The sequence below is a fragment of the Sminthopsis crassicaudata genome, chromosome 3 (assembly GCF_048593235.1).
Source record: "Sminthopsis crassicaudata isolate SCR6 chromosome 3, ASM4859323v1, whole genome shotgun sequence".
In the NCBI taxonomy this organism is placed as follows: Eukaryota; Metazoa; Chordata; class Mammalia; order Dasyuromorphia; family Dasyuridae; genus Sminthopsis; species Sminthopsis crassicaudata.
Window position 1 is genome coordinate 632,979,713 of NC_133619.1, and position 23,329 is coordinate 633,003,041.

Here is a 23,329-nt window from a genome sequence, read left to right on the forward strand (position 1 = left end):
AACCCGCTCAGATTGGAGCTCTGACATGGGTGAGGGTCTTCTTTGGGACTCGTTTCCTTGTTTGTCAACTAAGGGCTCGGGCAAGGTGACCCGAAGGTCTTCCTCAGTCACAGTTACAGTCCATCACCCATTAAACATCGTCTGTCCCCGATGCGTCAAGAGTCATTTCTAGAAACCAACTGTGACTTCTGTTTCCCTGCTGGCCTTCACAGAAGCCCGTTCCTCCCCCTTTGCTTCCCCCTTAATTTCATGATGTGATAGATTTTACCTGCATCTGGCCCCTCTCTTATATTAGCCATTCCTGTGACACTTAGAGATGTCAAGCACAAGTAGCGGAGATACTGCCAGCCCCCTCCCCCACCAGCCAATATTCGCCATAGGTCTCAGATTTAAAGCCTGGATTCCCAATAACAAGATGTGTTTGATTTGATTTCTTTCTCTTGGGACCAAAATTGCTTTTATAAATACACCTTCCCTCACTTTTTACTTTCACTTTCTCTCTCTTTCTATGACTCTCTGTCTCTCCCTCATTTGTCTCTGGGATCCCAGGCTCAGAACTAGCCACTGAGGAGACACATTCATATTCTGCCCCATCCTTCAAGGTCTAAGGCAAGCCCAGCTTCTCCAGGCCTCTGCCCGGACTGTGCCAGCCCATGGAGACTCACCTGCCTCAGAAATCCAGCCGCTCTAATAATCTGTATAGGCAATTTCCCCATTTGGCAACATGCTGCCCATTCTTCCATGATAAAGACTCATTGTGCATCTCTGCAGCTAGACTGAGGGCTTCTGAGGGATGGAGAGAGACCACAGCTCATGCTTCCCTCTCTATCCTGTATCTCTCTGTCTCTTCCTTTTTTTTTTTTTTTTAAATCATTTTTTCCCCCCTGAGGCTGAGGTTAAGTGACTTGCCCAGGGTCACACAGCTAGGAAGTGTTAAGTGTCTGAGATCAGATTTGAACTCGGGTCCTCCTGAATTCAGAGCTGGTACTCTATGCACTGCGCCACCTAGCTGCCACCCATCTCTCTCTTCCTATCTGTCCCTCTATCTTTCTCTTCCTCTCTCTGTCTCTTTCCATTTCTTTCTCCATTTATCTCTCTCTGTTTCTCTTTCTTCCTCCCTCCCTCCCCATCTGTTTCTCTTTCTCTCTCCCCATCTATCCCTCTTTCTCTGTCTCTCTGTGTTTTTCTCTCCATCTGTCTATCTGTCTCTGTTTCTGTCTGTCTTCTGCCTATCTGTCTCTATCTCTCTGTCTCTCTCATCTATCCTTCTGTCTCTGTCTCTGTCTCTGTCTCTGTCTCTCTCTCTCTGTCTCTCTCTCTCTGTCTCTGTCTCTCTCTCTCTTTGTCTCTTTCTGTCTCTGCCTCCCCATCTCTCTCTCTGTCTCTCTCTCTGTCTCTGCCTCCCCATCTCTCTCTCTCTCTCTCTCTCTCTCTCTCTCTCTCTCTCTCTCTCTCTCTCTCTCTCTTTCTCTCTCTGTCTCTCTCTCTCTGTCTCTTTCTGTCTCTGCCTCCCCATCTCTCTCTCTGTCTCTCTTTCTCTCTGTCTCTCTGTCTCTCTCTGTCTCTGTCTCTCTCTCTGTCTCTCTTTGTCTCTTTCTGTCTCTGCCTCCCCATCTCTCTCTCTGTCTCTCTCTGTCTCTCTCTGTGTCTCTCTGTTTCTCTCTCTCTGTCTCTCTTTCTCTCTGTCTCTGTCTCTCTCTCTCTCTCTCTCTCTCTCTCTCTCTCTCTCACACACACACACACACACACACACACACACACACACACACTCAGGCAGAGCTAGCCCATTTTCTCTCTAATTTATTGATGAGCACTCAAGGTAAGTAAAAAGGCCTCTGAAAGTGATATTGATGGCTTATTATGAAAGCACTCGCTGCCCCATGCCTGGCTACACTTTAAACATTGCTTCGAACACAGAAGTCACTGAAAACCTACTATGCCTATAAATATTGGTCACAATTAAAGGAGGAAAAACACCGAGTGCCGCTGCAGGCTCGTATTCCTTGCTCATCTGCCCGCAGGGCCCTAGTAGCTGACCGGCTGGTCAGCCTAACATCTGGGCCCAAGCACGATGATGATAAAAATCTGCACCTTCCTTCCAAGGGCTTCCCAGAAGGATGTTTTCAGCTGAATTTCTGCCCTATACCCTTTCCAAAAGCAAATGCCCTCCTTGACCTCCATCAGGAGCCTCCCTGGGGCTCGGGAGGCAGAGTACTTGGTATTCCAACTGTAAGTAACTGCAGGAGAGCCATCTTGGGCTCCCTGTCAGCATCTGAAAAACATGGAGGTTTCTAGGATCAAGGAGTTAGACGCAGGGGTTCTCAAACTACAGCCTGCGGGCCAGATGCGGCCACTGAGGACCGCCTGGTTATGGCAAATGGGCTGAGGGGCGGAGACAGAGTGTGAGCTTTTGTTTTTACTATTGTCCGGCCTCCCACAGTCTGAGGGACAGTGAACTGGGCGCCTATTTAAAAAGTTTGAGGACCACAGAGTTAGAGGGAAGTCGCATCATATATTCGAGACTCAAAGTTGGACTCTTCAAGAGATTCTACTCATTTTACAGATGATGAAACTGAGGCACAGAGAGTCTTGCCTGAGGGTCATATGGTCAATGTGTATCAGAAGCAGGATTTAAACCTTGACACTGAGGCCAGTTGCCTCCATTACCTATCCTGCCTCTGTCTACTTCCCCCTGAATTTACACATAGGGAAACTGAGGCTCAGAGAGAGTTAGCAAGGTTGCAGGATAATAATACATTTATAGCAACTTAGATTTGTAATTGGAAGGGCTCTTAATCCAAGTCTTCGTTGCACAGAGGAGATCACCACAGGAGGCCAGGTAGGCTTAGAGACCGGCCTGAGGATACACATGTAATAATGCTCAAAGGGGGCATGTGAACCGGGCTGCTGTGCCTCCAGAGCCAGTGGCCTCCCACCTTCCCATGCCTCCCTAGATGTATGGACTGAATACGCCCCCTTGGAGGAGCATTACCCCCAGTCATTTCTGCCCCCATGTCTCCCGGCCACCTCATGTCTTATCTCTTTGTGTAGATGCAATTCTGGGATCCCGGGCTCAGAACTAGAGACACATTCATATTCTGCCCCATCCTTCAAGGCCTAAGGCAAGCCCAGCTTCTCCAGGCCTCTGCCCGGACTGTGCCAGCCCATGGAGACTCACCTGCCTCAGAAATCCAGCCGCTCTAATAATCTGTATAGGCAATTTCCCCATTTGGCAACATGCTGCCCATTCTTCCATGATAAAGACTCATTGTGCATCTCTGCAGCTGGACTGGGGGCTTCTGGGGGATGGAGCGAGACCACAGCTCATGCTTCCCTCTCCATCCAACATTCTCTTCCCTTTCCCCCTCCTTTCCCCAGTAGAAGGCAAGTGCTTCAAAGGCAGGAACCGGGTTCCTTTTTCCCTGGCACCTTTTTTTGCCTGAATGTGCGATTTCATCTGTGTGGGACACTCCCTGGGAGGAAACTCCCTTCCCTGGGTCAGGCCCTGTTCTACAACTCATGCGCTTGGAATACTGCCCACTACGCCGCAAGGTTAAGTGTCTTGCTCATGGTCACACGGTCAGCAAGTATCAAAGGGAAGACTTGAACCTGCCTCTCTGACATTGAGGCTGCCTGAATATACCAGAGCTGCCTCTTCAGTCACATATAGTCAACACTGAATAAATGACATTTACTAGTTGTGTGAGCCTGGACAAGTCCATTCACCTCAAATTGCCTCAGTTTCTCACTCCACAAAATGGGGATAACATTAGCACCTACCTCCTAGACTTGTTGTGAAAATAAAAATGAAATAATATTTGTAATGCACTTGGTTAATGTTAAAGCAGTATAGAAATGCTAGTTGCTATTATAATTATTGGCAAATCAATTAATATCTTCCTGGACCATGCCAGTAAAGAATTATGTTCTGTATACAGTAGGCACTCAATATATGTTCACTAAGGCAGTGGATTGGAAAATGAAGAGTGGTGGAGGCTGGTTTATTGACCAATTAATGAACATCTTCCTGGACCATGCCAGTAAAGAATGATGTTCTGTATACAGTAGGCACTCAATATATGTTTACTAAGGCAGTGGATTGGAAAATGAATGGTGGAGGCTGGTTTATTGACCAATTAATGAACATCTTCCTGGACCATGCCAGTAAAGAATGATATGTTGTATATAATAGGTATTCAATGTATGTTCTCTAAGGCAGCAGATTGGAAAATCAAGAGTGAGGGGTGCTGGTTCATTGACAAATCGGTTAATATCTTCCTCATGGCATGGTCCAGTAAAGAATGATTTCTGTATACAGTAGGCACTCAATATATGTTCACTAAGGCAGTGGACTAGAGAATGAAGCGTGGTGGAGGCTGGTTTAATCAGCATCCGTGTCCTATTCTTGTCACCAGGTGTGAAGGCTGCTCCGCTCAGTGGTTCAGCTGGGCTTCGCTCCTGGGTGCCATGACGGGGGATCGGCATTGACCTCAAAGCAGATGAGCCCTAACAGCCAAAGGTGCCATCTTCCTCCACGCAGATGCCCGGGTATTAAAAATAAAGCACCCCCCGCGAATAGCAGGGACAAACACAAGGCATGCGCCGGGAGCAGTCTTTAAATAGTGCCTTTCTCAGAGTCCTCTGCGTGGCATCAGCTGTGCCATGGCTCGATGCCATGTGGGTGGAAACCAAAACAATTGATGTCTCTAAAAATAATCGGGTCGTGGGTGAGGGGGCACAGCCCTGGCATGGTTTGTCCCCCACCCCTTGGGGGCCACCTCTGCCCCCTCCTCTCCTGGACCGCCACCAGCCAGGTGCATGCCCACATGGGGGCAAGTGGGGAGAGGGGGTCAGATGGAAATCTGGCTGCTCGCTGGGATGCTCCCTCCAGCCCCCGCCCAAGCCAAGGAGAAGCCACCTCCACACAGAGCCCTAGAAAGCTGCAATGTTTGTGTTACAGAGAAGGAAGTCGGGCTGGAGACTCGGGAGACAGGATGGTATAGGCAAGAGCAGGGTGGATTTGGAGTGAGGAGGGCTTGGGTCCGAAACGGGCAAGCTGGGCCCACAGTCCCCTGAGAATCAGCCCCCCGTCTTCCCGTCCAGCTCCGATCCCCTCTTCCAAAGAACCGCCAGCCTACTCAAGAGCCATGAGGTCTGTGAGAAAGGCCCTTTCTCACAAAGGCCAGTAAGCTGGGCAGTGGCTGCATGGCCGGACCATCACGGGAGGCCACGGAACTGGGCCCTGTCTCAGCTCGGTCAAAATTCCGCTCTTGAGCACCGATTGCCATTTATGTTTGCCTAAGAACACATATCTCCATGTCCCTCTGCATTAGACCAAATACCATAATGGGGGGTAGGGGGAAGGCAAGAAGGGAAAGAGGAGGAAAACTATGAAGAGGAAGAGGAAGAAGCCATAGCTGAAATGTATATAGAATATCCTCAAAACCTTAATGGAGTTTTAAGCTCTAATAACATCAGGAGTATAAATGCTACAAAGGAGGAAAAATCAACATGTGAGAGATTAATTACTAAAATTTTGAAATTATTACATTTAACCGCTGTCAGATTGCTTGCTGTCTTGGAGCGGGAGGAGGTAAGGGAAGGAGGTAGAAAAATTAGGAACACAAACAAAATTTCAAAAATGAATGTTGAAAACTATCTTTGGAAAATAAAATATAATTGAAAATTTTAAAAATTGTGTTTCTTATACCTTCAGAATCCAATTCTTACCGTGCAACAAGAAAATTGGATTTACATACATATATTGTATCTCGGTTATACTGTAACACACTTAATGTATGGGATTGCCTGTCATTGGGGGGAGGGAGTAGAGGGAGGGAGGGGAAATTTTGGAAAAATGAATACAAGGGATAATGTAAAAAAAATTACTTATGCATATGTACTGTTAAAAAATTATAATTATAAAATTAATTTAAAAATTGTGTTTCTTATTAATATTCACTATAATATCATTTTGAACAATATATCACTCTAGTAGTGATGGTTAATGATTTTATAGCAAAGTGCTAACAATCACTCTAGTCAGTTTTAAAACTTTGTAAGAACTTCGATCAGCTACCACCAAATAAGAAATGGCTGCCTTTGTAATCCTAGCCTTGATATTATTCAAAGAATGAAATTTAGATGCATACATGTCCTGGACTTGACTCCATAAGAAAAAGTGCGGTGGAGATAGATTAGGTGACTAAGCGATTCAAGCAAGAGGCATCCCTGCATGGGGCCGAGAAAGACACCTGTTGCAGACACAATGCATGATGGTATTGCTCTATATCTTGTTAAAATTAAATTTTACTATAAAAAATTCACAAATCTAAATAAGTATAAAATAAATGCAAATAATCAGACTTTCAAAGGATTTTGGGGGTAAGTGTGTAACTTTTATACATCTGAAGTTATTCAAGTTTAAAATTGCCCCAAGACTTTTAGGACACCCTTTATTTAACTTTCATTGACTTTATAGGGCTTGCAAACAAACTCATTTATGACCAATATTATTGTGTCCATTTTTCAGAGGAGAAAACTAAGGCTCAAGTGTTTTTCCTTTAGTGGTACAGCTAGTTGTTGGACCCCAGATGTTTCTTAAATCTACTGTATCAGGAGGCAGCTCAAGCTGCAGAAGAGGAACAAATGGAGGAAAAGGGGAGACTCACCATAGATTTGTCTGTGGCTGAGGCACCCAGAGAAGGAAATTTCTGCAAAGAGGAGGAAGAAAAGGCCAGAGTCAGGTTATGAAGGGCCCAACAGGAAGAAACAAGAAGGGAGAGAGTGTCTGAGACCAGATTTGAACTCAGGTCCTCCTGACTTTAGAGCTGGTGCTCTACCCACTGCGCCACCTACCTTCTTGCCTTCGGCCTTTTGGCCAAGCTTCCCGGACGCAGGCAGCGTGGACACAGTAAAATTATTGGGATCTTCACAGTCTCGGATTTTGGATTCCTTTATCAGCGAGTCCAGTTTCTTCTTGGCGATGTTTTCCACTCGTTTCCGATTAGTGGAAGCCTGTGGAAGAAAGAGTCTCCAGGTGAGAATTCCAGCCATCTGGTTGATCAATCTAAGAAAGAGCATGCACATGGAAAAGAATGGGAGCCAAAGGTATCATTTTGGTTTCTTGACTTTGTGTTCCATGCTTAGCACAGTGCATGGCACATAGTAGGTGCTTAATATTTTTTTTTTATTGACTAATTGTGTACCTCAATATCTGTGAATTCCTCCAGTAGAAATCAAGCTCCCTGAAGGCGACTACTTAATTTTTGGTTTTGTGCTTGTTTTATTCAGTAAAATGTCTAGCACATAGTAGGCGTTTAGGAAATGATTGCTGAATTGAATTAACTAGCTGGATACCAAAATGCAATATGCCAGTGAAACCAGGCCCCTCAATTCCACATAGAAAGACACCCTGGTAAACCAATTGCCCGACCTACCAAAAGAGGGAAAGTCTAGAGCCACCAGGGGCTACTAGATGGCACCATAGAGCATAAAACATCTGTAGTCAGGAAGACCTGAGTTCAAATGTGGCTACTGGCACTTACTAGCTATGTGACCCTAGCCAAGTCACTTGCCTCAGTTTCCTCATCTATAAAATGAGCTAGAGAATAAAATAGCAAATCTCTCTAGTATCTTTGCCAAGAAAACCCCAACCGGAGTCATGGAGAGTTGGACACTATTGAAACAACTGAACGACAAGAACCGGCAAATATTCTATTCCTGGAAGGACCGAAGACCCCAAAATCAATAGCCATGACCATAACTTATCTCAGAGTTTGAAGGAAATCCCAAACCATGCAGAGCTACTGAGATAGTCTGTTAGCTGGAGAGCCTTTCTCCAGGGAAGGGGAGAAGGGTAGATAAAGCCCCTGGGAACGGCCTCTGATGGGAAAGGAAATCCACTAACCTCTGGGTTTGTTTTTATTGGCCCTACGGTGATTGCACTTAAATCTAGACACATTTGTTCAAAGTTCACTTCCCTTCATTTGCCTTGATTAACTCAACACTTATATATATATAACTTGGACTGTTCCAAATGGGTCTACACATGTATTCCGGGCTCAGATAATTTCCTGGGTTACACTTACAGGTATGACTTCATTCCCTAGAAACAGACCAAACCGAGACCCAAGGATGAGGAGCAAACATATGTCTCCTTGTATCCTCTTGTACGAGTGGGTGTTCCGCTGATGCTTAGTAGGTTATTTATAAACCCTGCAGTTATATATTGGGGTGGGGGGGGAAGAGAGGGAAGGTGGCAGGGATTCTGTTCTTGGAAATTAGCGTGTCATACCCACATCCCTCTAGAGGTAAGTAGATAGCATGTTGGATAGAGTTCTTGGGCCTGGAGTCCGAAAGATCTGAATTAAAATCCAGCCTCAAAAACTTACCAGCTAGGGCAGCTAGGTGGTGCAGTGGGTAGAGCACCAGCTTTAAGATCAGGAGGACCTGAGTTCAAATCTGGCCTCAGACACTTCCTGACTGTGTGATCTTTAAAAAATAAGTAGCTGTGTGATCTTAAGCAAGTCACTTAACTTTATTCCCCAGTTTCCTCATTTGTAAGAAGGGGATATTAATAACATCTACTTCCTTAGGTTGTTATGAAGCTAAAATGAAATGTTGGTAAAATCCTGTGGAAACCTTAAAATGTTACCACATCTATGATACTATGATATGATGCTAATATTATGAATTGATTGAATGAGGGTTGGTTGCTCCCTCCTGGATGCTCCCCAGCTTCTAGAAACCCAGATGGGACCCGGCAGGAAACAAGAAGCTTTATCCCTTCCTTTATGACCCCAGTTGCCAATTCCTGACTCTCCATTATTGCCCTGCCTGGCAGCAAGGGGGACAGAGGCCTGTGCTCTCTTGGAATACTCCACTCACAATAGTTTAAGAAAAGTTAAGTCACCCTCAGGCGGGTTGGTTTTTAATTTTGAGAAATTCACACTGAGCCATCCTAACCTAATTCAGAATCCTCCCTGCCAGCTCTCAAAGAACTGGGAGGAGGCCCATTCCTGGGGAGTTTTCCCCTATAATTGTCATCCCATTTCATCGGCCCTCGGGGGATAATAAAATCCACAGTGACTCAGAGTGGAACTGTAAGACTTTAATCACAGAGCACTGTACGACTTCGGAAATAGCCAAACAATTTGTTTTCCCTGTTTCCTGCAAAGGTTTAAACAGTCATTCTCCCCTCAGGACCATAAAGAAAACTCCTGACTTCTCCATCTTTCATAAAGCTGTCTACCCCCATCTAGGCCATCTAGAAGGGGAACAATATAGTGAGAGAAAGACACCCCACTCGAGAGCTCCGTGGAGTGAAGGAAGGCCAGGCTAGCAGGGGCAGCTAGCGATGTTTTATTGTAAGTAATAACCACTGGCTATAAAAGGTAGGCAACACGAGGGACTCTCTGCTCTTAAGACAGCTGGATCTCTCCGGCTGGGCTGGGCTACTTAATTTTTTTTAACTCTTCCAGTCTTGAAAGGAGAGAGGATGATGTACCATTTCCTAGAAGTGGAAAAGGAGACCTAAGGCTCCAACACAACGTGATGATCCCATCTGCAGCTTTGCTGCCAGCTGCCTAGAACAGAAAGGCAGGGAGGGAGAGGATGGAGGGAGAGGATGAAGGCTGTTTTTCTGCTCTTTCCCCCTCTCATTTTTCTTCCTCAGCATGGCTATCAAAGAGACATTCTCAAAGCTCCCATTGTTCTTGGGCTCAATCAATGCCAGTAGTTCCTCCTCCTCCTCCTTCTCCTCCTCCTCCTCCTCCTCCTTCTTCTTCTTCTTCTGACTTTTTTCTCTGTCTTCTTCCTTCCCTCTTTCCCCCTCTCTGTCTCTCTCTTTCTCACTCCTTCTTCTTCTTCTTCTTCTTCTTCTTCTTCTTCTTCTTCTTCTTCTTCTTCTTCTTCTTCTTCTTCTTCTTCTTCTTCTTCTTCTTCTTCTTCTTCTTCTTTCTTCTTCTTCCTCTTCTTTCTTCTTCTTCTTCTTCTTCCTTCTTCTTCTTCTTCCTTCTTCCTTCTTCTTCTTCTTCTTCTTCTTCTTCTTCTTCTTCTTCTTCTTCTTCTTCTTCTTCTTCTTCTTCTTCTTCTTCTTCTTCTTCTTCTTCTTCTTCTTCTTCTTCTTCTTCTTCTTCTTCTTCTTCTTCTTCTTCTTCTTCTTCTTCTTCTTCTTCTTTTTTCTCTGTCTTCTTCCTTCCCTCCCTCTTTCTCCCATCTCGGTCTCTGTCTCTCTCGCTCCCTCTTCCCCTCAAGTATCTAGTACAATGCCTGATTCACAGAATGCTCTCAACAATTGCTTGTTGATTACTTGATTCAAGTATTCCAAGAATTGATTGGTGGAGGAAGGATTAAGTCAATCCTAGTTGGTGCAAAAGGCTGGAACCAAGGGCAATAAGGAAAAGTTATAAAGAGGCTGATTTGAGTTTGAAGTTGGGAGAGGTTGTCCCAAAAGGGAAAGTAAGGAGGAGGAGGAGGAAAGGAAAGAAAGATAAATAAAATTTTCTATTTGTTACTTTAAAGTCCTTCACAACGAGGCTCCATACTGAATTTCCAGGCTTAAGATACTTCACTTTCCTTCATGGACAAGTGTGTGTCATAAAGGTGAGAATGCCAGACTTGGGAGTAGAAAATGCAAGTTCAAATCCAGGTATTTATTAGCTGGGGGATCCTGAGCCAATCACTTAATCTCATCAAGCCTCAGTTTCCTCATTTGTGAAATAGGGATAATAGCACTGATCTCTTAAGGTGGTTATGAAAAAACATATGTGAAACAAACCTTCAAGCGTTATGGAAATTCTAGTTATTCTTCTAGTTGTTATTATTAATACATTCCAAAGGAGCTTCTTGATGACCCTCAGTCTCTTACCTCTGAGCTGTGCACAGGCTGTCCCCCAAGCCTGGTACACATTCTTTTTTTTTTTTTAACATTTAAATATATTTTGCTTTTATTTTTTACTTCTGTAGTGTTTGGGTGTTTAGATTTGGTTGCCACGAGTAGGCTGTTTTTAGATAGCTTAGTTTATTTCCTTCTTTTTTTTTTCTTTGGCTCATGCCTTGACATGAAGTCTCCAAATCCTGTCTCCCTCAACAAGACATACCTGGTACACACTCTTTCCCCAACACACTCTTTCCCCACTGAGTCTTTGAATCCCCTAGTTTCCTTTAAACATGAGTCCAAATGTTGCATGTAGCCATTCCTCTGTTCCATCTTCAATTACATTGTATTTCTTTTCTATTTATTTATACGTGTACATCCTCCAACAGAATGGAAGCTCTTCAGGAATTGTTTTGTTGTTGTAGCTGTTTATTGTTATTCTCCTCCTCCTCCTCCTCCTTCTTCTTCTGATTCTTCTGATTCTTCTTCTGATTCTTCTGATTCTTCTTCTTCTTCTGATTCTTCTTCTTCTTCTTCTGATTCTTCTTCTTCTTCTGATTCTTGTGATTTTTCTTTCTCTGTCTTGTTCCTTCCCTCCCTCTTTCCCCCTCTCTGTCTCTGTCTCTCTCTTTCTCGCTCCCTCTGATTCGTCTTCTTTTTCTGATTCTTCTTCTGATTTTTTTCTTTCTCTGTCTTGTTCCTTCCCTCCCTCTTTCCCCCTCTCTGTCTCTGTCTCTCTCTCACTCCCTCTTCCCCCTCAAGTATCTAGTATCAAGTATCTAGTACAATGCCTGATTCACAGAATGCTCTCAACAATTGCTTGTTGATTACTTTATTCAAGTATTCCAAGAACTGATTGATGGAGGAAGGATTAAGTCTATCTTAGTTGGTGCAAAAGACTGGAACCAAGGATGATAAGGGAAAGTTATAAAGAGGCTGATTTGAGTTTGAAGTTGGGAGAGGTTGTCCCAAAAGGGAAAATGAGGAGGAGGAGGAGGAGAAAAGGAAAGAAAGAGGGAAGGAAGGAAGGGAAAAAAAGGAGGAAAGGAAGAAAGGAAAGGGGAAAAGGAAGGAAGAAAGGAAGAGATAGAGGTTGGGAGGGAGAGAAGGAAAGGATTGAGGAAAACATAGTATGGAGAAAAAGTTACTCGATTTAGAATCATAGGACCTAGGTCCAAACTCAGGTCTACCAATTAGCAATGTAACCCCCTCATCAAGTCTCAAGATGTAGCATGAGGCAGGAAGTCAATAGAGAATCAGATTTGATCAGAAAAGCTTGAGTTCTGGACAAGTCTAATCCTGGACAAGTCATTTAACATATTCCAGCCTTGATTTCCACATCTGTAAAATGAAGTACTTGGACTTAGCCTGACATCTTCTATGAATACATGATCCCTCTTAAACTTTGAAAAACAACAAACAATTTTATTAAGTACCTACTTTTATCAAACCTAAGCTCCAGGCAATGGGGTTCCAGGCAATGGGGTTCCAGGCAATGGGGGTCCAAGAACAAAAGTGAGTCAGTCTTGGCTCTCAAGGAGCTTAGATGCTGATAAATCCTACATGGACTGAGCAAACACCTTCCCCTGGGACAGTCTCCAAAACATCCATGCCCATCCTAGAGTAGGGTAGCTTTGTAGTAAAATCACTAGCACTGGAGTCAACAGTCCTCAGATTGGAATCCTGTCTCTGATGCTTACTACTTATGTGACCTTAAGCAAGTCACTGAGCCTCAGTTTCCTCATCTGTAAAATGAGAAGACTAGACTAAGGTTCCTTCTGGCTTTAAATCTATGACCCAAAGGGAACCTTGGAGCAAAGAATACCACACAGGAAGAATATTCTAGCTGGAAATTATTGCAAATATGGGCCTGGGATGCTCAGGCTGTGCGTGGGTTAGTTGGAGTTCATTTGCTCTTCCGCATCCCCAGCATCAAATCTATTTACAGGGCTTCACAAGAACATTTCCCTTTGAACTGTGCCATCCTACTGGTTAAAAGACCTTCTACCCAGCAAGCCCCCCTGCCCTCCCACTTATTTTTAGTCTCCCTTTCCTGACTCCTGAACTTCAAGTGGGAGTCCCATATGTCATCTCTTAAGGATGCTGCCGCCCCATTTTTCCCTTCTGGCTGTCTCTTTAGACATGCTACTTCCTAGGCTCCAGTCAACTTTGCATGCCTACTGAACCAATGAAAATGGGAGTCGCCCGAAAGCCTGAGGTTCATGGCTGGTGTTTTTACCCAAGGCCTGAGGGACTCTCTGACTTACATCTCCATTCATGAGCTTACAGTCATCATCAATTTCATCAGCGCTATCTTCGTCAGATACATCCCCCTCTTCTGCATCTTCACTGATATTAGCTGGGAGTTTCTTCCCCTGAGGATCAAAAAGGGAAAAAAAATAGGGTGTCAGATGGTGAGATTAAATAAGGCAAGAAAAGAAAGACAAAGCAGATGGGGGAGTGTGGTGCCCTTGGTTACTTCATAGCCACGCTGTCTTCCCCTGATTCTTTCTCCCCTCCAGGCTTTCCTGACATTGTCTTCTCCTGGTTCTTCTCCCGCAGATCTGACCTCACTATGGGGTATGGGCATTTTAGTCAACTTAACTACATATTTCCCAAAATGGTTCCATTGATTCACAGTTCACCCATAATACACTAGTGTACTTAGCTTGCCACAACTCCTCCAACAACCACTATTCCCACCTTTTATTATCTTTGACAATTTGCAGGGTACAAGCTGAAACCTCAGGGGTCTTTTTGATCTGCAATTCTCTTAATAGTAGAGATTTGGAGCATTCTTTCCTATGATTGTTAACAGTTTTCTTTAGAGAAACTTGTTCCTATCCTGTGGCCATTTCTTTATGAGGGAATGGGTTTGGGTCTTATGCTTATCTGTTAGATGGTTGAAATATCATGTTTACCAAATCTAATACAAAAAATTATTCCCCGTTTCCCGGCTTTTCTTCTAATCCTAAGCACATTATTTTGGTCTGTGCATAAGCTTTTCTATTTCATGTAATCAAAATTATCTATTTTAATTTTTTTTTGTAATTGCCTCTGCCTCTTGTTTCCTTAAGAATACATCTCCTAATTCTGATAACACAAGGGCTAATCACAGTTCTGGAAAACTCATGATGGGTTCTGCTGCCCACATCCAGATTGAGAGTGATGGGCTCAAGAATGCAGATTGAGGCATATATTTTTGGACATGACAACTGTGGGAATTTGTTTTGCTTCACTGTATGTGTTTATAACAGGTTTTGTTTTTCTTGCTTTTTCAAAGGAGGGGAAGAGGAAGATAGAAAGAAAATAATTTGAAGCTAAAACTATAATAAAGTTGACTTAAAAATAAAATACTAAAATCTCCCCCTCCCCAAAGAATATTTTTCCTCATCCATAACTCTGAATCATGATGTGATTCGCTTCTAATTTTTTGGCATGTTTTAAAATATTAAGGTCACACATTTATTTAGAATTTATTGTAGAATATGTTGTAACATGTTGGTCTAAACTTGATTTCTGCCAGACTGTTTTCTATTATGCCAGTTGCCTTTTGGATATCTCGAACTGGATATCTACTAGGTACCTCAAGCTCAACATGGTTAAAAATTGAATTCATTATCTTCCGCTGTTAACCTTTCTCTCTTCCAAACTTTTCTTTTTCTGTTTAGAGCACTCCTATCCTCTCAGTTACCTGGCTTCTCCCTTCTCTTTCAACCTTCCCCCCACCTTACTCCTCCCAGGTATCTTATAATCTAGAGACACTAGTCCCTTGATTATTCCTTACTTGTGATCCTCCACCTCCATTCTCCATCCTTTTGTATGGCTAATCCTCTTGCCCTTCTTGCTCCCATCTCTACTTCAAGACTGAGCTCAAATCTCACCTTCATCAGGAGACCTTTCCTGATTAGCACCAAGGTCAGCGCCTCTTTTGAAGTTACCTTTGACCTACTCTGCATATGCTCTGTATGTGTATATGTTTGTATAAAACTCCAAGCCCAGAACTCTGTCCTCTCTGCCAGACTCTGAACTCCTTGGGGGCAGGGATCCTGCTTTTACCTTTCTTTCTGTCTGTGAAGCACTTAGCACATTGTCTGGCACCTAGTAGCATTTAACAATTTCTTGTTGAGTCATCAGTACTTCCTATTGCATGACACTGGGCAAATCCTTTCCCTCTCTTGGGGGTCTTCAGTTTTCTCTTTTGTGAAAGAAGGGAATGGATGAGTTCATTTCTTTCTTTCTTTCTTTTTTTGTTTGTTTGTTTGTTTTTTGCTGAGGCACTTAGGGTTAAGTGACTTGCCCAGGGCCACACAACTAGGAAGTGTTAAGTGTCTGAGGTCAAATTTGAACTCAGGTCATCCTGACTTCAGGGCTAGTGCTCTATCTACTGCATCACCTAACTGTTCTCAAGGATGAGCTCATTTCTAGATACCTTCCTAATCTAAATCGATGCTCCTAAATTGAACTTGCAAGTCCACTGGGACCTGAAGGTCTTTTTCATATATGGACTGTTGCACAATTTCCCTGTGACTCCTCTAAGACCACAAATTGTTAATAGCAGCAGCCAGCCTCAGCCTTTCCCTGCTTCTGGTGCCAAGTGTTTCTCTCACCAAGAAGGAAGAAGCAGAGTTCATTCTGTGTCTGAGCTGTGAATCAGTTACACTCAACTTTGCTTCTGTATGAGACTGGCAGGGGAGCCTTTAGCATGTGCCCCAAGGGAAGGCTTTGGATAGCTGGCTGTCCAATTAGGGTCCTCATTCCTTTTCCTGACTACTGAGAATAAAATTGTGGCATTCTACAATTGCTACCTTCGGGACATAGCTTCAAAACCCTTCAGAAACCAGGGCCAGAGGCAGAGAAGAGGGTTCAATTGAAAGGCCAGACCTGCCTCAATCAGGGGCTAAATGACTTTTTCTGGAAATGGACACTTCATTAGAGAGAGACAAGTTTCTCCGACACTATCAGCCAGAAGGGTTCCCATGGATGCAGGACCCTGGACAGCACCATCACATACCACAATAGCATGCGTTCTCCCAGGGCTCATTCCCCCTCCCAGCACCCAGAGCCTGGCAGATATAAGATGATTATATCATAGATTGGGAGGTGAAAGAGACCCCCTAAAGGTCATCTAGCTTTACAGTTATGGAAACTGAGATACAGAGAGATTAGTTTGCAGATATGTTAGGGGCAGGCACTTCATTTGTTTCTTTTTGTATCTTTAGCACTTAGCACAGTGCCTGGCACATAGTAGTCACTTAATAAATGTTTACCAAATTGAAGTGAAGTGAAGTAACTTTGCAGAGTCCCTTAAGTAGTAAGGAACAAAGCAGGAATTCAAACCCAGTTTCTCTGACCTCATTTCTAGCACCGTTTCCATGGTAACTTGTTGCTTCCAAAGCAGCTATGGTTTCTGAGAGGTTGCCTAGATTTCTTTGAGCACAGTGTCTGGTACACAGTAACTGCTTAATAAATGCTCTATTTTTATGACGTACTAAGTGGAACAGTAGATAGTACACTGGGTCTAGAGTGAGGAAGACTTGAGTTCAAATTATGTCTTATTCACTTACTGGCTGTGTGACCATGAACTTCATTTATTTTATGCCTGCCTCAGTCTCCTCATCTGTAAAATGGGGACAATAGTAGTATCTATCTTCCAGGGTTTATTGTAAGGATCAGAAATAAGAATTGTAAAGTGTTCACTTTAGCACAGTGCCTGGTACATTGTAAGTGCTATATAAAGGTTAGCTATTACTGCTATTATTTATTATGAATGTGTCAAGGACAAAAATTCAATAATCTAGAACCATAGTAGTAGTGTGGTATTATGGGAATATCAATGGATTTGGAGCTGGTGATCTTGGGGAAGTTTCTTAACCATTGGTTCTCAGTTTGTTAATCTTTAAGTGAAGAGGTTATTTGAGGTCATTTCTAAGGTTCCTTTTGGTTTCAGTGCTGAATTTTCTGGATTAGAAGAAATATCAGAGATCATGTAGACCAGTGGTCCTCAAACTTTTTAAATAGGGGCCAGTTCACTGTCCCTCAGACTGTGGGAAGGCCGGACTATAGTAAAAACAAAAGCTCACACTCTCCGCCCCATCAACCCATTTGCCATAACCCAGCAGCTGCATCAACATCCTCAGCAGGCTGCTGATCTAGACCAATCTCTTCATTTTAAAACTGGGGAAACTGAGGCCCAGAGTGATTTAGGTTAAATTAATTACCCAAGATCACACTGGCGGAAGTGGCAGTATAATCATAGAATCTTAGATCTGGGAAGGATCACAAGGTGCAACCTTTACTTGAATAGGAGTTTCATGGATAACATTCCCAACAGAGTGATCATCTAAGTCTTCAGGCCTTCCAGTGATAGGGAAGCCCATTCCTCATAGAGATTCCATCCCATTTTTGAACAGCTCTGATTCCAAGAATCAGATTTTCCTTGCATGGAACTGAAATTAGCAAGGTGATAACTTGGAAAGAACATTGGATTTAGAGATAGTGGACTTGGGTTTGATGGTTGTTATTTTCTATGTGAGTCATTTCATCTCTATATGTTCCAGTCTTCTCATCTGTAAAATGGGAGGTAGGACTGGTAGGTGGCACAGTCATTAGACTGTTAGATCTTAACTCAGGAGGACTTGAGTGCAAATCTGGTCTCAGATACAAGCTATGTGACTCTAAGCAAGTCCCTTTACCCTGTGTGCCTCAGTTTTCTCAGCTATAAAATGAGTTTGAGAAAGAAATGGCAAACCACTCCAGTCTCTTTGCAAAAAATCCCCAAAACCAAAACAAAAGCCAAATGGGATCACAAAGAGCCATGACTGAAATGATTGAATGATAAAAATGGGAGATGGGTTGGACTTTTGGGCCTCTGAAATCTCTTACAGCTTTAGGGTTAAGAGCCTATTATTGCATTTTATCTATGTGCCTCAGTTTCCTCATCTGTCAAAATGAAGGGAATGAACCAGATGACTTTCAAGAGTCCTAGTCTCTCAAACTAGAAACTTGCATTCTTTGTATCAGTTCTGGCTTCTGAGACCAGGTAAAACCTGGAACAGAACTAGATATCTAGAGTTCTGGACCAGGTTATTTTCTGCAAAATCACATTGCATCTGACAATATAAATCTTCCTTTTGTTATTCTCCCATCCCAGGAGTGTGCTGGAGCCAAAACATTCAGGCCAGTTGTTAAATTTTCAGTATGAGCATTCAGTATGAGCAAATGCTCCTAATCAGAATTTTACTTATTGTTTTTTTATTGCCTAGAACTTTAAAAAATGATGGAGAAAATGTGAGTGAGGCATATTAAATTTAAAAGTTTGCCTTGAATTTTCATAGAGTTGGTTATTAAACATTTAACAGCACACCTGTGTTCCAATATGCATGAGAATCTAAAGTGGAGACACATAAGGCTGGAGGCCAAACCTCTTTTCCTTCCCTGATATTCGAACTGTCCAGCCTTGACGGAAAAATCATAAGAACATAGATTTCTATTTTAAATAGTACTTTATTTTTTCCAATTACATGTAAAGACAATTTTTAACATTCATTTTTTAATTGAATTCCAAATCTTTCTCCCTCCCTGAAATGATAAGAACTTGATATGGATTATAGAGGAACATTGATTAGAGTTGGAAGATTTCTTAGAAGCCATCTAGTCCAGTCCTTTCATTTTGTAAATGGGGAAACTAAAGCTGAAAGAAGTTCAGTGCCTCATATAGGGTAACATAGGTATGAAGGGTCTGAGACAAGATTCAAATTCAGGTCTTCCTGACACCATTTTCCTAGTACCTTTTCCATTATGTCACTTAGTTCCCCTATCTCACTCCTGAGCTTCAACCTTCCATCATTAACCATCTGCTGCACATCTCTATTTGGCTCCTGTAGCATCTCAAAGTCAAGATAAGCAAATTATAAACTCATTAACCTCCCTACAAATGCCCATCCTCATTTTAAACACCTTTATTTCTGGTATAAGCACAACCCTTCTTTCAGTCACTCATGTTTTCAAACTTAAAATCATTCATGAAATACAGAAAAAAATCACCTTTCTTATTGAAAGATATATCTGTCTCTTAAGATTATTCATCTTAATTTTTAAATTTTATTTTAATATTAATAATAATTTTAATCTTATTCATCTTAATCTATTAATCTTTTTAGATTTCTTTTTTCAGTTATGATTCCCACAACTATTGAGCTTGGGGACAATTAAAAACACCAGATAATTTTCAGATACATTTACACACACACACACACACACACACACACACACACACACATATATATATATATATTTGAAGAACCCCTGGCCCTCCCCCAGCTCCTCAGGTAGTGTGTTACAATTTTAGGAAGTCCAGGACAGGCAGAGCCTTTACCTTCACTAAGATCTTGCCCTTCAGCTTCTCAGGAGATGGCAGAGTGGTTGAATCTTCCTCACTGCTCACTGTTGACAAGTCCAGTTTGTCCCCTAGGATGTCAATCAGGTACTGTGCCATCTTCTTCTGCTGAAGGACACTGCAGTGGTTCTCGATGGACAGGATCACTGGATACCTGGGAGGAGGGGAGAGGAAGAGGGGCAAATAAGAAGAACTGACTCAACTGTTAGACCCCTGGCACTCAAGAACAGAGTAGAGAAAAGTGCCTTTGTCAGGAAATAGATATAAAAGGAAGGTTATAGGACTGTAGGCTGATGAGGTTCTGGTATCAATTATGGATTTTGTAGAAAATGTACATGTTTCAGCGAGGGAGGGAAGCAGAAGAGAATTGAGGAGGAAGGCACATGGAGAAGGAAGAAAAAAAGAGTTGAAATGGAAGAAGAGAGAGAAGAAAATAGAGGAGAAAGAAGGAAAAAAGGGGGAGAAAAGGAGAAAGAGGGAGGGAGAGAAGAACAGAGGACACAGTGAGAGAGGAAGGAAGGAGGGGAAATGAAAGGGAAAGAAGGAAAGGAAAGAGAAAAGGAAAAAAGGAAGGGAGGAAAGAAGGAAGAAAAAGGAAAGGGAAAGAAAGGGAAAAAGGAAAAGAAAGAAAGGAAGAAAGGAAAAAAGGAAGGAAAAGGAAAGGGAAAGAAGGGGAAAGAAAAGGAAGAAGGGAAGGAAAAGGAAAGGAGAAGAAAGGGAAACAAGGAAAGGAAAAAAAAGGAAGGAAAGAAAGAAGGACAAAAAGAAGGGAAAGGAAAGAAAGAAACTAAGGAGGGAAGGGAAGGAAAGAAGGAAGGAAGAAACAAAGAAAAAATAAAGATAAGAGGAGAGAGGGAGAAAAGGAGAAAGATCAAAGGAGATAGAAGAAAAGGGAGAGAGAAAGTAAAGGAAAAGGGAAGGATGAAAGAGGAGAAGGAAAGAAAGAGCAGAAGGAAGGCAAGAGAACAGAGAAAAAGAGATAGAGGAAGAGAATGAGAGAGTAAGAGAAAAAGGAGAACAGAGAAGGAAGGAAGGAGAGAGGAAAGGAGGATAAAGAAGATGGGAGCAGGACAGGAGGAGATATGAAAGGAAAATAGGGAGAGAGGAGCAGAGTCAACAAGTAGATAAACAAAACAGAAAAGACACAAGAGCTTCCAAACTACAATGACCTAAAATCATTCATCAAACCTACGATATGTAGTCAGGGAAGAGGGGCAGGGATGGCTGGATGATAAATTTAGAGCCTAGAAAGACTATTTTAATCATCCTAGGCAACTTGTAGCCCTCTCATCCAGCCCTCCTCACTTTACAATGAGGAAACAAAGCCCATGTGTGCATTTATATTTATTCTATCTCCCTCTCTCTCTGTCTAGCTATCTATATGTTTGTCTCTGTCTGTCTGTCTCTCTCTCCTCTGTCAGTGTCCCTCTTTTTATGTCTCTATCTCTGTGTGTCTCCCTCCTCTGTCTCTGCCTGTTTCTCTCTCTTTCTCTGTCTCTCTCTCCAAGGTAAGACTTGAATCCCACCTCCCTGATTCCCAGGCTAGCCCTTCTTTCCACAAAGGCCTCAGTGAGCTAAGTCAGCAGAGTGAGTTAAGTCAGCAGGACTTGGGTTCTAACCCTGCCTCAGACCCTTCCTAGCTGTGGATCTCTGGGGCAAACTCTTCTCTCACTTCCTCATTGCCTCATTAGGAAAATGAGGATACATGTGGTTCCCTACCTCCCAGGCTCAAATGAGATGATGTGTGTGGGAAGTCCTCTATAGACCTTAATACTCTATGGAAATGTCAGCTATTATTGTTATTACAATTCTCCAACTCAGAGCAGAATGTATTATTGTAATCACATTATTATGGAGATATGATTATAATAGCAATGAATTGCATCACACTTTAAGCACCTTCTTCAGAATCCTTCCAGCCCAGATCATCTCTATTAATCTTTCACCTCTGACCCTCCCCTCCCCATCAAGTCCACTTAAGATATTAAGTTCCCATTGGGGCCACCATGGGGACCTTTTTAGCCCCAGGCAATCACCACTTGCTACATCTATTAGTCTTTTCTCAATCCTAATCCTCCTGATCTCTCTGCAGCCTTTTACATCTTCTTCATCTTGATACGCTCATTTTTCTAGGTTTTCAGCATACCCTCATCTCTCCTGGTTCTCCTTCTGATTGCCTAACCACTCCTTCTCTGTCTCCTTTGCTGGATCTTCCTCAACAACATGTCCACTAAGGATGAATGTCTCTCCTCATCCCTTGTCCTGGACTTTTTTCTCTTCTCCCTTTATGTTATTTCATCACATGATTTTAACTGCTCTGGTGGTCTTAGTTATCATCTCTGTGCCCAAGATTCTCAAATCTACTTAACCAGAGTTTGAACCTCTCTCCTGATCTCCAGTCTCAATTCTCCAGTTATCTCTTAGACCTTGTGAACTGGATATTCTGTAGACATCTTAATCTCAACCTGTCCAAACCTGTACTCATACCCTCCCCCATCCTCTCTCTAAAGCTCCCCTTTTCCTAATTTCCCTGTTCACTGGAGGATATGATTAGGCTCACTTAGGTTTCATTCTCAATTCCTCTCTCATATTCCTCAATTCCAAACTGCTGCCCATCCTTGCCATTTGTACCTCTGCAACATCTCTCAATGGCAGCTAGATAGTGCAGTGGATAGACCCCCAGACCCAGAATCAAGAAGAATCAGTTTCCTAAATTCAAATTCAGTCTCAGATACTTACTAGTTACGTGATCCTGAGCAAGTCACTTCATTTTGTTTGCCTCAGCTTCCTTATCTGTAAAATGAGCTGTTGAAGGAAATGGCAAAACCATTCCAGGATTCTTGTCCAGAAAACCCCAAATGGATTCACGAACAATATCTCTTGAAAATACCCCCCTTTCAACTCTACGTGCAAAAATAGTTATGTAGCTCTTCTCTGGTGGCAAAGAATTAGAAGTCCAGGTGATATCCATCAATTGAGGACTAGTTAAACATTATAAATTTATAATTCTAAATTTACAAAATTCTAAATTTATAATTCTAAACTTACAAAATTCTAATTTATAATTCTAAATTTATAAAATTCTAAATTTATAATTCTAAATTTATAATTCTGAATTTATAAAATTCTAAATTTATAATTCTAAATTTATAAAATTCTAAATTTATAATTCTAAATTTACAAAATTCTAAATTTATAATTCTAAATTTATAAAATTCTAAATTTATAATTCTAAATTTATAAAATTCTAAATTTATAATTCTAAATTTATAAAATTCTAAATTTATAATTCTAAATTTACAAAATTCTAAATTATAATATGTGATTATAATGGAATACTATTTTGTTATAAGAAATAATGAACAGGATGCTCTCAGAAACATCTGGAAAGGCTTTCATGCTGATGCAAAGTAAAATATACTATGTACAAAATAATAGGAATATTGTGAGATGATCAGCAGTGAATGACTTAGCTGTTCTCAGCAAGACAATGATCCGAGACAACTCTGAAGGACTTATGATGAAAAATTCTATCCATCCCCAGAGAAAGAACTGATGGTATCTGAATATAGATTGAAACAGACTTTTAAATTTTTTTCTTGAGGGATTTTTTTTGGTAATGACTAATATGGAAATGTTTTGCACGACTACACATATATAACCTATTTGGAAATGATGGGGTGAATAAGAGCCCAGCAAAAAAAGTCCCCAGGTAGCCAGGTAGAGAAGTTGACAGGAGAAGACTTCTGTGGAATTTTAAGTGGGTTTTAAGTGGGCCTTAGTTGAATTCCTACAGTGGTTTCTAGAGGCAAGCAGGTAGGAGTATTGACAGATTATTCTGTCCCTAAGTGAGCCTTTTTATTGTTCTTAAGTGAGCCTTTGTCATAGTGGGCCCTTGTTGGATTCCTTGCATTGACAAAATTATCATGATCCTACAGTTATTGTATCCAACCAGAAGGCCCAGATATAAATATTAACTCCCCACTTTTTCTCCAATAAAAGAACCTACTTATACTTTACTTCTCTTTTGGAACTTAGCCTGATAATGGCAT

The 23,329-nt window shown here is 42.1% G+C and overlaps 1 protein-coding gene across 1 annotated transcript in view; it reads right to left on the reverse strand.

Moving 5' to 3' along the window:
- PLCH2 (phospholipase C eta 2) overlaps positions 1–23,329 on the reverse strand; it is a 357,956-nt gene that overhangs the window by 39,519 nt on the left and 295,108 nt on the right. The window contains 4 exon segments of the mRNA XM_074306508.1: positions 6,672–6,713; positions 6,859–7,017; positions 13,147–13,254; positions 19,257–19,431. Coding sequence (XP_074162609.1) covers positions 6,672–6,713; positions 6,859–7,017; positions 13,147–13,254; positions 19,257–19,431 — 484 coding nt within the window.